A 14,413-nucleotide genomic window follows, 5' to 3' on the forward strand; every position below is an offset into this window, starting at 1 on the left:
CCAAATATATGATATCAAAATTATTTTTTGCATCCAGTTCCTTTGTAACCACATCATAATATCCTATCAAATTTGTCAGGCAAGACTTTCCCTTAACAAACCCATGCTGTGTCTGAATTATTGCTGCAGTCTTGTCTAGATGATGCTTCAATTCATCTTTAACCAGTGACTCCATTATTTTATCCGGAACAGAAGTTAAACTAACTGGTCTGTAATTACTCGTGTTACCCTTCGATCCCCCTTTGTGAATTGGGGATACATTTGCACATCTCCAGTCTGTGGGAACCTCCCCTGAGTCCAAGGATGCTCTCATAATTATGGCTAAGGGTGTGCTCAGTTGCTTTGCCACCTCCATTAATATAACTGGATAGATCCCATCCACCCCAGGTGCTTTTCTTATATTTAACTTCAACAATTTCTCCTCCACTTTGCTTTCAGTTCCTGTTCCTGTTCTGCCTTGCCTTTTTTACACTTTTTATTGACTGGTGTTTTTCCTTCTGCTTGGGAATTAAATTTTCTCATATCCAGACATTTCCTGAAAAGAGTGACAAATCCCTCCCATCAAAATATCGCTCATTGCACTTCTACTCATTCTAAAGTAATGGAGAAATCTATTAACAGCCAACTCATAAAAAGTCTACGAAACCTTCCATCTGATCAATGATTACCAATATGGATTCTCTTGGCATGATCCATTGGTGATATACAAGCTTATTTTACCCATCTATGGACAAATTCATCGAAAAAGTTTGGTGAAACTCAAGCAATTGCTCTTGACATTTCCGAGGCTTTTGTTCATGTGTGGCATAAAGGTCTTCTAAATAAGCTTCCATGTTATGGATTGCTAACTGCTTTTTGTATTTGGGTTTCCAATTTTCTCTCTGACCACTCACTGCAGTTCATGATAGTGGCTTTCTATCTTCCAGCTGCTCCACTAATGCTAGTGTTCCCCAAGTTTCTGTTCTTTCTTCCACTGTTTTTGTTTTGTATATTATTTGATTTCTTCCACTAACTGTAAATCCTATCCACAGTTTTGCTAACATTAGCACATTGAATTCCACCTTCCACTTTTAGAAACCTTGCCCTACACAAACAGCTTCAGCATCTTGAATATCACTACCAATTCCTTTAATTCCGATCTTCAAGTAATTCTCCAATGGGACAAAGTTGATTTAGCTAATCTCATTCCTAAAATTCAGTTGTGTCTTATATCTCGTAAAAAAAGATTCTTCTTCTTCTCCCGTATGCTTATCTTTGATGACACTCAGATTTCTGGATGAGATCACATATCTCTGTTATGGATTACCCTGACTTCTAATCTATCTCGTCATCACAAATATTGCTTCCTCCGCATCTAAAAATCTGGATTTTCTTTTATTCTTGGCGTTACTTTTTACTTTTCTTCTAAAGAGTTACTCTGTACAAATCTCAAATCCGTCAGACTATGGAATATTGTACCCACATCTGGGGCAGTCTTTTCATAACCTCTCTCAGGCTTTTAGACTCCATTTAATGGAGGGCAGTTTGATTAATTAAGAACCAATCTCTTACAAAGTCTGTTCACTCTGTTTCACAGACATTCTATTTCTGTTGCATGCTTTTTCTATAAATACTTCCATGGGCACTGTTTTTCTGAATTGACTTCTATAATCTATTCTCTTTTTCAAACCAGTTCAAACACATGCTGCAACTAGTCAACATCCATTTACTGTCCAGCTTAAAACTCACAGCTCCAACTTTTCTTCTTCCTTATTTATCATTTCAACTTCCAGAATGTATACTGTCTGGAACAACCTCCATTCAGACGATTTCCTGAAAATAAGTCTCAGAAATTCAAGTCTAATGTCGACAAGTATCTTTTTTCATCTTTTGAATGTTCAATCCACACATGGTACTAAGTGCTATTGGTTCTATGCATTTCATGTTTGTGGTTTTCCTAAAAAAAATAAATATATAAAAGGAGGATCATGGAATTGCTGTAGGACAGGAGACAGGATTGTGATTAATGGGTACCCTTCAGATTGACTAGTGTTAGAAGTGGGATATGGCGCCTCCATAGCCAGGTGGGAAGGAGCAGCAGTGCTTAGCACATGCTTCTTGATTAGACCGGGGTTCGAGCCCGTCACCACCAAATACGGAGGATGCGGAAAGGTCAGGGAATGACCATCGCATATCCCCAGAGCAATATGGCCTTAGTTGCTAATGCTCCTAAAAACCAAATAACAAACAAACAAGTGGTGTATCTTGAGGATTGCTGTGACCTCCGTTGTTTCTGATTTCTTAAATGACATTGGAGAAGGGATACGGGACATGTCCTCAAAATTTGCAGTTGATATCAAAGTTGGAAAAGTGATTAATGACCAGTGCCAAGCAGTCCTACTTCAGGGAGACTTAGATAGGCTTTAGTCATGTTCGAGAGGCAACCAGAGAGGGTAATACTCTTGATCTGGTTATCAGCAGTGATCATTCATGTATTAAGAATTTGCAGATAAAGGAACCACTAGGTGGCAGTGATCACAGTGTACTGATGTGGGATTTACTTAAAGATAAAATTACCATCAGGGGTAAAGGAAAGGGTTTTTGCTTCCGTAAAGGTAAGTACAGTGGTCTCAGACAGTTTTTAAATTCTGTACAGTGGGATCAACTGACGATGTTACCAACAGTAAATTCTAAGTGGGAAGCATTCAAGGAATTAATCGTAGAAGCTACTAAAAGTTTCATACCTATTAAGAAATATTGTTCAAGGTTTAGGCCTAAATGGTTATAAAATGAACTAAGACTGGCGGCAAGTTGGACTTGTGGTGTCCTATCAATGATAATTAAATTGATAGAACACCATGGTGCCGCCTCCGTAGCCAGGTGGGCAGGAGCAGCAGTGCGTAGCACATGCTTCTTGTTTAGACAAGGGTTCGAGCCCATGACCACCAAATACGGAGGATGCGGAAAGGTCAGGGAATGACCACCGCATATCCCCAGAGCAATATGGCCTTAGTTGCTAATGCTCCTAAAAACCAAATAAACAAACAACACCATGGTTTAAATGATAAATCATTTAAACCGTGGTTAAATGATTTATTGAATTTTTTGTATAGATAGGGGTGGGCAATAATCCTACTGTATAAAGCATTATTAAATCCAAACTTGTAATATTACTTGGAATGTCCAAAGATTGGCAGTGAGATTGGCCAAAGGGCATCCCAGTGAGGGATGATGTTGAATACATTGGCTAAAGAGCTTGTTATGGTAGGTGGGGATTTGATTGAGGTTTATAAGACTGAGAGGGGATAGTAAGATGAGTTATGGTGAAACTTTTATAAAGAATGTTAGAGTTAGAGGATATAAAGTCATGTTATGGGAGAAGAGTTTTTTGACTGGATTGTCATATTTTTTTTTAAGTAACAAGATGTTTAATTATTAGAATAAGTTATTGCCCTGAGAACTTAAACTTTGCTTTTATTCTTATTTTTAATAAAGATTCATATTAATTAATAATATTTATTAATTAATATGAAGTAATATATGACCTTATATTCTATCTGTATGAAGTTATGTTGAAAATATTTTTCAAATTACAGTTTTGTTTATTTCATTTCAGAATTAGCTCAAACATATAAAGAAGATGGAAACGAAAACTTCAGACTGAAAAAATATAGGTGGGCTGTAGCATCATATACTGAAGGTCTGAAACAAAAGTGTGAAGACACAGAACTAAATGTTCAACTTTATAGCAACAGAGCTGCAGCTCATTTCTTTTTAGGTAGGCAATCTTAATTATTTCACTTTTAACTAAATTTCTAGGCATCATAAGATAACTTACCATTATAAATAATTATTTAATCATTAGTTAGAGAGAAAAAGATCAAAATTTACACACATGGTAGTTATAATTAATGTGTCACTTTATCTTTTGCTGTAGGTGAGAGACAGTTAATGGTGGAAATTAAATTTTGAATGTATACTGTCTAATGCATGTAGAAATGGAAAGTAAAAAAAGTTCCAAAACTGCCACCAGGGGTTAGTGCTGTGTGTGTGTGTGTGTGTGTGTGTGTGCGTGTGCGTGTGCGTGCGCGCGCGCACTATAATGCAAATCTAGCCTCATCGTGATGCTGATGCTTCCAAGAGCATTTAAAAATGGGATGTGAATATAGTCAACAGGTCCCAAAATGATAGTCCAAAAGAAAGATCATGCTTTGTAGGTAAAGGTTTTTGACATGAAAATAGCTTTAGCAGCACCTACTATATTTTCCGATTGAAGCAAAACCAATTGCTAATGAAAATGTCAAATAGAAATTATGCAAATGACGTCACTTTCTAAATGACACTAATGCAGTGAAAACATCTTTTGGCACGCAAACTAAATTTGGTAGAGTAAGTAGCGGCATGAGCCCACTGCTTACTCTACAGAATCAACGTTAGTGATCGCATTAGGGTCATATAGGAAGTGGCAAGCTACCTGATTGTGTTAAAAAATGAGAATTTCCAGGAACTGAGGGATATCATCCCCCACCCCACACACGAGTATATATATTATATGTGAGCTGTCAGTTTCTCAAGAACAATGACACACATATAAAACAAAAGTCATTTATCATACAGATCTACTTACAATACATAACCGGTGTTCATTTACATCTAATCTATTCATTTTTCTCATTTAATCTGTTAATACATGCTATCGTTTCCATAAAATTTCTCTCAATTAATAATCTCAACTCTCTCTCTCTCTCTCTCTACACTTCAAACACTAAACTAATTCAAGCTTAATCGCTTCCTAATATTTCTCTTAATCACCAATATCAATCTCTTCACAACAGCAATCCATAAGTCACTAACTTAATAATAACAATTCTATGTAATCTCTCTTAATTTAGCAATATTAATTTTCTTTACAACTTCAACCAATAAACCAACTCAGTACTAAATATTTCCTTATTTTCCGTGTTCCTTCAACTTCAACCTTACTCTAAAATAATCTCCCATTTTATCTAAAATACCATTTCCAAAACAACACAGTTCAGAGGACTTACCTTCCTTTTCTTTCACGGTGGGATTCCTTTGTGCCAGTTCCTTCCATGGAGTGCAGTGATGTCTCTCTCTCTCTCTCTCTCTCCCTCTTCCTATCTCTCTCTCTCTCTCTTTTAGTTGAACTCTGCATCTCTGCTGTATAGCTCTTCCAGTACTGTCATATTTCGCGATTTCGAAAACAGTTCTCTGTTATTACTGAAGGAAATTACCACAGCAGTAATAGAAGCAGGGCACTATCTGACTGGCTTGTTATTCAACTTCTGGATTAACTTCTTGCACAGGAACATTCCCAGTGGAACCCTTCACTGCTGAACACTCCCAGAACTACCACTGCAACCCCTCCGAACAACAACCACAAACCCCTCTTTTGGTGCGAGCACCTTATTTATTTCCTTATCATTTATTTATTTTTGAATTGATTGCAAATTAGAATTGCCCCTTGTACTATTTCATACACAAGCTTATGTGAAACCCCCAGAGGAGTTTGCATGTATTTACGTATCTCCCCCTATCTAATTTAAACCTGACCCAATCACAGTGTTAGTCTTTAAACTCATCTTCTTCCTTTGGTGGGAAAAACAGAATATTTTTCCCACACAACAAAACACTTTCATCTTTTACCTCAAGATCATCTGTTCACAATACCTTTGATCTGCTCCGTACCAACACCCTTTCCCAAAATGCACTAAGTGTCGCATCCTCAAGTAGCGGTGTAATAGAGAGATTAAACTATTGTTCAGAAGATTTTAATTTTAACCCTTCTGCACCTGCCATACCATTGTTCACCATATTCCTTAATTGCACTACCAGGCCTACTGCCACTAATCGAAATATTTCCATAATGATGTTTTCGTTATTCCTTAAGTGCTTTACTTCCACACACGCTATACTTACTAAGAGGAATATATTTGTAAGATTTTGTCTTACAGTTTCATAACGTTTTCAGGTTTCCATTGCATTTGTATAACAATCCCTCATTTGCAAATTCAGGAGTATTAGTGATTTATTGTTGTCGATTTTATAACCTTTATGTGAATAAATCATGGATAATTATTTTTTAAATTAGTACCAAGAAACCAGTATTTTTGTATCAATACTGGAATTTGAATACTGGAAAAAAATGACCGGGATCCCAGTATTGGGGATCCTGGAATCTCGGTATTGTAAGCCTTCCTTATTAGAATACTAGATAGCCCTAACTAGATCTTTTCCTCACTGACAGTTAATGGCTTTCCACAAACCTTAGGTCAAAATTTGGTGACAGTCTTTTTTTTTTTGCAAGCCCCCCCCCCCAAAAAAAAAAACCATTCTGAACTTCCTGTCATTTGGTGTTGTGAAATGGAATGACCTGCATGATTTCTAATCCTGTTTTCTTTGTCTTGGCTACTGCTTTAAATGCTCTTATCCTAATGTTTGCTCAGATCACGTCAGTAAAATTATTCTTGTAGGGATGATATCCTTTGGTTCTCATCTGTCCTAAAATTTTGTCCTTTATCTAAACCTTGATTTTCCAATAAATGTACTAAAGCTGTTAAGGTAAGAACATAGCATATTGCAGTTGATTTGTATGTAATTCTCAGTGTTTATCTTCTCCATACATAAAAATTACAAGTTGTCAGAAAATTATTAATTGATCCAAACTTAATTTTCAACATGCTAAGAGTAGGAAACTTTTCTTCTTATCCAAGTGGTAGTCCACCAGAAGTGTGGACTACCACTTGGATAAGAAGCTATTGATTGCAACTTATCTGTCTGTCTTATATTTCCACCTCTGTTACATCCCGATGATTCTATTGCTTTCTCATCTAAAGATAATGGTGAGTATTAGGATCCTGTTTTTCCTCTAGCTCTTATGTCGGTGATCTTGGTAAATCTCTTAACACACATTTCCATTGAACAAAGAATATGTCTCTTATATCATAATGCAGTTATTGGGGATTCATTGTGTGGCTTCCTGAGGTGATAGGAAACCCTGATATTGCTTTCTGAAAAGAATACAGGTAGTTCTCGACTTTACGAGTTAATTCATTCCTAGCACGTGCTCTTAAAGCGAAAACTCGTAAAGTGGGAATTTATTTCCCATAGACATAAGGTTAAAAATAGGGGTTACGTTCTCAGCAATGAAATTAGTTAGCTAATTAGTTTGTTTAAACAATGATTGATTTATTGAAAGAAATGAAAACGTATCCTGTAAAATCAAGCAAATTATAATAATAGAGAAATTATTTAAGACTTACAAATGTTAAAGAATGTTTATTCTTCATCATCGACTAAATGCACACTCGTTGATCACTCATTATTGGCTCGGCACTCGTTGGTTTGTTGCACAAGGAGTCGTCTTCTTCAGAAATGCTTCAAGAGGTGTTTGTTTCCAAGATAATTTCACAATTTCATGCATAAACATTTTTAACGGCACAAACAAATTGCAACTAACATGATTTGCATGGAGTAACGAGTTTATGAAGCTTAAAAACAAAAGGAATGAAGAGAAGATTCTGATAATTTATTTATGTGTTTTATATGATTGAAGATTTCAGTAAAGGGAAAACACATTTCACCATAATAACGTAAAAAACCACACAATTCCAGCTATTGGTATTTTCGCAAATACAATAACATCGAGTTTACTACTGGTTTATAATTGCTTGCAGTAACAGAAAAGCCCAATAAACCGGAAAGTGAAAACTGTTTTTATTGTTTATGGTCATGACCTCCAGAAATGTGATTATGAAAAATATCATGAAGCCGTTTAAAATTGATTCTTATAACGGAACATATGATAATGATGAAAGTGTAGTGCATTTTAGTGATTTGAATTGGTAACTAATACAATTTTTAAACCATGCTCACGACCTTTTATATGGCCTTAAGGTCATGTCATGACCTTAAAAATTACATTTTAGAGAGATAAATAGCTTAGTTATACAGCAAAAATTTCAACTTCCGAGATCTTGAAACGAATTACCAAAAAACAATGTGTTATTGGGTTCACATTATGATATTTTAACGATATGATGGTGTCTCTGGAAATTATTAATATCGTAAAGAAGGATACACTTTATTGTATAGCTATGCACGTGGTTTGGAATGCAATATATATGAATGTTTAACATTCATTTTTTGCAATTAATGTTCATATTTTCGATTTTGTTGATACTTGATACTTGGGAAAAAAAACTCGTAAACCCGGGAACTCGTAAAGCGAGAACTGCCTGTATTTTAGTCATGGTATTTAAATGAAGAAATTGTCAGTGGAAAGTAAATTGCTAGGGATTTTCTGGACTGCTAGGAGTCATCATGAAACAAGTGAATATATGGACTGTGTTAGAATAACTAAGAGTAAGAACGGCTGCAATGTATACTTGCATTTACACTAATAGATATGGTGTCACACAGATATAAGGAATGCAGAATTGGAATTTGGGGAGTACAATGTGTTCAGAAAGGACAGACAGGATAGGTAGGGAGGAGGGGTTATGCTGTTAGTTAATAAAAAATTTAAATCTAAGGAAGTGTATCAAGTTGACATGGGTGGACAGTGCAATGTTGAGTAAGTCTGGTGTAACTTAAGCACTGGGAAAGCAAAATTGAGATTAGAAGTGTGTTATCGGCCTAATGACTGATGAGTATAATGAACAACTGTACAGAAGAAATAGAGTGAGCCAGTAAATCAGAATGTCTTGTAATGTGTGATTTTAACTTCCCAAATATAGACTGGAACTTGTGGGTTGGTCACAAGCACACTAGCATAAATTTTGTGGATTTATTGGATGACTGTTTTCTACAACAGCAGCATGTTAGAGAGGCAATCAGAGGGAGTAATATACTTGATCTGATTATCAGCAGTGATTATTCATGCATTTAGAAAAGGCTGATAAAAGAACCACTAGGCGGCAGTGATCACAGTGTATTGATGTGGGATTTACTTAAAGGTGTAACTACTGTCAAAGGTGAAGGGAAGAGTTTTTTGCTTTTGTAAAGTTGACTACAGCAGTCTCAGACAGTTTTTAAATTCTATACAGTGGGACAAACTGAATATGTTATTATTAACAAAGTCTAAATGGGAAGCATTCAAAGAATTAATCTTAGAAGCTACTAGGCTACCAACTGAGAAATACTCTTCAAGGTTTAGGCCTGAATAATTGTCAGATGAACTAATGAGACTTGTGAAAGAGAAGAAAAATGCATGGGATACATATAAATTATCATGTGACACAGGTGAGGTGGATATAAGCTAGTCTATAATCAAGTCACAAAGGAGTTTAGGCAAGCGAAGGTAGATAATGAGAAATCTTTGCCAAAGAATGCAAAGAAAAATCGCAAAGACTTCTTTACTTACGTAAACTCTAGAAGGAAGGGGATGAATCAGATTGGTCCACTTGATATTGATGGTCTGATTGTTGATTATCCTGCTGAGGTAGCTGACAAACTGAATGAGTATTCTGCATCTACAGTCATACATGAGGAAGTCTGTAGGGAATTGAAGGCCACAAGATTATCAAACTCTAGCAGGGAGCTAAATGATTTTGTAATAACTGAGACCAGAGTGGAGGAGAAATTGTTGAAGTTGAACGTAAGAAAGGCACCTGGGGTGGATGGGATCTGTACAGTTATATTAAGGGAAGTAGCAAAAGAAGTAAGCATAATTATGAAAGCTTCTTTGGACACATGGAAGGACACCATGGATTGGAGATGTGCAAACGTGTCCCCAATTCACAAAGGGGATCAAAGAGTGACATGAGTAATTACAGACCTGTTAGTTTAACTTCTGTTCCAAGGAAAATAATGTAGTCACTCGTTAAAGAAGCACTGCAGGATCCATCTAGACATAGTAATTGGACAAAGGAAAACTACTGTATAAATTGGAGCAGTATGGCATTAAGGACAATATGCTGCTATGGATAAAGGGATGTTGAGTGGGAGAAGACAGAGAATGGTAATCAATGGACACTGTTCTCCATGGACTAATGTTTTTAGTGGAGTCCACCAGGGTTTGGTGATGGGCCCAATATTGTTTTCTGTATTTATCAGTGATATTGATGAAGGTATATCAGGGTTAATGTCCAAGTTTGCATGTGATACGAAGGTTGGCAGGGTTGTTTATGACAGTATGCTACTGCATCAGGATCTTGAAAAGTTGAGCAGATGGGCTGAGAGGTAGCAACTGAAGTTTGACATTGACAAATGTGAAGTACTGCAAAATGGGTAGTAGTAATCCCAGAGTAATGTATCAACTGTGTGGTATTACACTCAGGTTAATGGAGAGGACCTGGGGGTAATTATGCAGTCAGATATGAAGTTTTCTGAACAGTGCAGACAGGCTGTAAGAGTAGCTCATGGTGTCTTGTCAATGATATACAAGGATTTTGCAAGCAGGGATGAGCTGATTGTCCCCTTGTATATGGCAGTGTTCAGGCCACACCTTGAGTACAGCATATATCGGGGCCGTCATTTTAGGAAGGATGTAGAGCTGCTGGATCAAGTACAGAGAAGGGCAACGAGATTGGTGAATGGAAAAGGCTTGCTGTTATCACGAAAGTCTTAGGTTCTGAAAATTGCGGAGGCTGGAGACTAGGCACATACGAGGAGATCTAATTGAGATGTATAAGGGATTGAATGGTTTGAGCAAGCTGAATGCTGATGGGATTCTTCCTCCTGCTCAGATTACTCATCTGAGTGGACATAAATTCAAATCGAGGAAAGACAATTGTAGAATAGATGTGTAGAAAATTGCCTTAAGCTAGAGGATGGTTGATAGTTGGAACAAACTTCCATGTGTCATAATGGAGGGCGTCGACTTAAATAAGCTCAAGGCAGAACTAGACAAGCATTTGGACTGAACGGATGGGTGAAATGGGAAGGTTTTTTTTATTATATACTGGTAGTTCCCACTTTACGAGTTCCTGGTTTACAAGTTCTTTTTTTCAAATATCAAGTATCCACAGAATTGAAAATATGAACATTAATTGCAATAAATAAATGCTAAACATAAATACGGTAATTCAAACCACTTGCGTAGCTATACAGTACATTACTATTGTGCATGCATTATTTGTACAGGCAGAGATAAGGTGGGAGGTCTAACTCTTAAAGAATTTTGGAAAAAATTCCATATTTTAGATTCATTTGAAATAGTAAAACGAGCCTGAGACAAAATCACAGAGAAGAACATTGTGTTTAGAATAAACTGTCGTCATTTTATTGATAACTTTGAAGGATTTCAAGAACCAGCAGAGATTGTACAAAATGAAATAGAAGTGGTCATTAACATTGCCACCCAATTGCAGCTTGAGGTTTCTACAACTAACGTCACTGATCTGCTTCAAACACACAATAGAGAGCTCACAAATCAAGACCTCCCTGGTATGGCAAAATGTGAAGAAGCTGAGGCAAAAGAAGTTTTAACAGATTAAACTCCTGTTTGTTCCTTTACTCTCAAGGAACTTGGCAAAGCTTTTCAGCACATAGAAAAACAATTGAGATTTTCAAGTCACAAGATTCAAATTTTGAGTGCGCTAGAAAAGTTGCTACAGATTTTAAAAAATGCTTGTGCATGGTGTTGTGAAATTACTAAAAAAAGTGAAGACTGTCTTGAAAACATACTATTCCTAAAGCATTTCCGAAGAAGAAAATGACTCCTTGTGCTTCCAGGAATGAGTGAAGAACCATCAACAAGTGTGTATCATTTAGTCGATGATGATGAAGAATAAACATTCTTTAACATTTGTATGACATAAATGATTTGTTTATTATTATAATTTGCTTGATTTTAAAGGCTGCGTTTTCCTTTTTTTGGATAAATAAATCATTGTTTAAGCATAAACTATTGTTTTGTTGACCTTTATTTAACATTACTATGGTCAAATTTCATTGTTGAGAACGCAACCCATGTGGCCGCCTCTGTAGCCAGGTGGGCAGAAGCAGCAGTGCGTAGCACACACTTCTTGATTAGACCGGGGTTCGAGCCCATGACCACCACATATCCCGGAGCAGTATGGCCTTAGTTGCTAATTCTTCTAAAAACCAAATAACAAACAAACAACAAGCAACCCATGTTTTCAACATTGCATCTGTGGGGAAAAAATTCCCGCTTTACGTTGCGCTAGGTGTGAATTAACTTCTAAAGTCGGGAACTACCTGTTTTTTTTATTATTTATTTATTTTATTTATTTATTTTTTCATTTTTATTTGGCTGATGCTATATAACAGGGATGGCCATCTTAATTTCTGATGTGATCTACTGTTTTTGTTCAAAATGTGCCGCAATCTACTATCTCAAGAAATTCATTGCACGTGGTTAAAAAAGTTAATCAACACACATCGAAAAATGTTGTTTATAAATTTTAAAATTAAATACAATTCAAAATTTTTATTTTAAATTCATGCGTATTTAAATTTTTAACTTATGTAAAGTTTTTGTCTTAATGTCATCTGTCAAGCATTCAAAATCGGGGATATACTGTGATAAAGCCAACCATAAAGAATCTTCTGTATGCAAGTCCGTAAGAGTAGAGCGATTCTTCGTCTTTGTTTGTTTCAGATACGAAAAGGCCGATTCATATAGATATGTGGGACCAAAACAGGAATTTAAAAGTTCACTGCATTTTTTTACATTTGAGTACTTTTCTTGGCAAACATATTTCCAGAAGTCTTTTTCTGATGATTTGGATTTTAGGAAGATATCGTTTTAAAATGTAATTTCATTTTCAAGTAATATTGTCTCCATGTGAAAAATCTCAGCAATTTTTTTCTGCAATTTACGTTAAATGGACATTAAGTCAACATTAAATGGATAAGAAATATATTGAACAATATATTTCTTATCCATTGTCTTCAATTGTTTTAAAATCACTGAATCTGGTTTCAAAATCATCCACAACTTTCTCAATTTCAGAAACATACTTCTCACTGTTAAATCCAAAAACAGGATATTTTTGCAAATGATCTTGCATATTTGCAAAATGATCGTTTTTTTTTTTTTTTCTTTGAGATCCTTAGCCATTGCCAAAAATTGATATTTATATGCAGAAATACTACGAATCATGTCACCCACATTTTTATTTTTTCCTTGTAATTTCAAATTCAGATCATTTAATTTACTGGTAAAATCTGCCAAAAATGCCAGATCACACAACTGATAATCATCTCCCCTTCGATCAACAAATTTTTAAATTTCATTCAGCAAATTTCGAAATCTCTGTAAAAACTTACTCCGACTCAGCCACCTCACATCTGTGTGTAATATCAGATCTGGTTCATTTTCATCAAGTTGCATTTTGAAAAGTCTCCTTTGAAGAGATTGTCCTCTGATGGAATTCACGATTTTGAAAGCTTTGTCCATAATACTTTTAGTATATAATCTTTTGTTGGTGGATGATACAGTAGTATATGATGAGAGCCTTGTCGATCAATTCGGCCCTGGAAAGATTGTGCAAGGCTCAAGGGGTAGAATTTTTTTCAGCCTGGACTGTACTTGTTAACAGGAGAGATTGCTTCTACAGGGATGGGATACACTTAAATAGAAAGGGTGCAAGAATATTTGCTGATGCTATCGAGGCAGTGTTAGGTGGGTCTGAAAACTGCTAGCTTGGGGGGAGACAAAGACCAATAGATTGACAGAAGCCACTGGCAGAGGTGAAAGAGATTCTTGCACTGCTTCTATTAGAATGAGCAGAAGCCTGAAAAACAAGATGCATGGTATTTCAGAGACTGCTGGGAGCCATTGCGGTACAAGTAAACACATGGGTTGTGTTAGGGTAGCTAAGAATAGAAACAGGTGCAGGTATACTTGCGTGTACACCAATGCTAGGAGTTTAGTAAATAAATTTGATGAATTTGAGGTATTGCTCAAAACATCAAAGGCAGATATTGTTGGGATATCAGAGACGTGGTGTCACACAGATATAGGGGATGCAGAACTGCAATTTGGGGAGTACAACGTCTACAGAAAGGATAGACAGGATAGGAAGGGGGGAGGAGTTATGCTATTAGTTAAGAAACACATAAAAACCAAGGAAGTGAAGCCAGTGGACATTGCTGGACAGTGCAGTGTCGAGTCAGTTTGGTGTGACATAAGCATTGGTAGTTGTGCTATAGGCCTAATGACTCTGATGAGTATAATAAGGAACTGTACAGGGAAATAGAGTGGGCCAGTAAATCAGAGAGTCTTATAATGGGAGATTTAAACTTCCCAGATATTGACTGGAATTTGGGGGTTGGTTACTCACACACTAGCAGGGCTTTTGTGGATTTATTGGATGATTGTTTTCTACATCAGCATGTTCGGGAGTCAACTAGAGGGAGTAATACTCTTGATTTGATTGTCAGCAGTGATTCTTCATGCATTAAGAATCTGCAGGTAAATGAACCACTAGGTGGCAGTGATTAG

At 36.3% G+C, this 14,413-nt stretch overlaps 1 protein-coding gene across 3 annotated transcripts in view; it reads left to right on the forward strand.

Moving 5' to 3' along the window:
• Dpit47 (DNA polymerase interacting tpr containing protein of 47kD) overlaps window positions 1-14,413 on the forward strand; it is a 231,963-nt gene that overhangs the window by 66,942 nt on the left and 150,608 nt on the right. For all 3 annotated transcript variants that reach the window (XM_090389624.1, XM_090389626.1, XM_090389625.1), the window contains one exon: window positions 3,596-3,757. In XM_090389624.1, the coding sequence (XP_090245750.1) occupies window positions 3,596-3,757 (162 nt within the window). The remainder of the gene's footprint in view (window positions 1-3,595; window positions 3,758-14,413) is intronic.

This window comes from Mastigoproctus giganteus, chromosome 2, assembly GCF_048544385.1.
Source record: "Mastigoproctus giganteus isolate SK-2022 chromosome 2, ASM4854438v1, whole genome shotgun sequence".
Lineage (NCBI taxonomy): Eukaryota > Metazoa > Arthropoda > Arachnida > Uropygi > Thelyphonidae > Mastigoproctus > Mastigoproctus giganteus.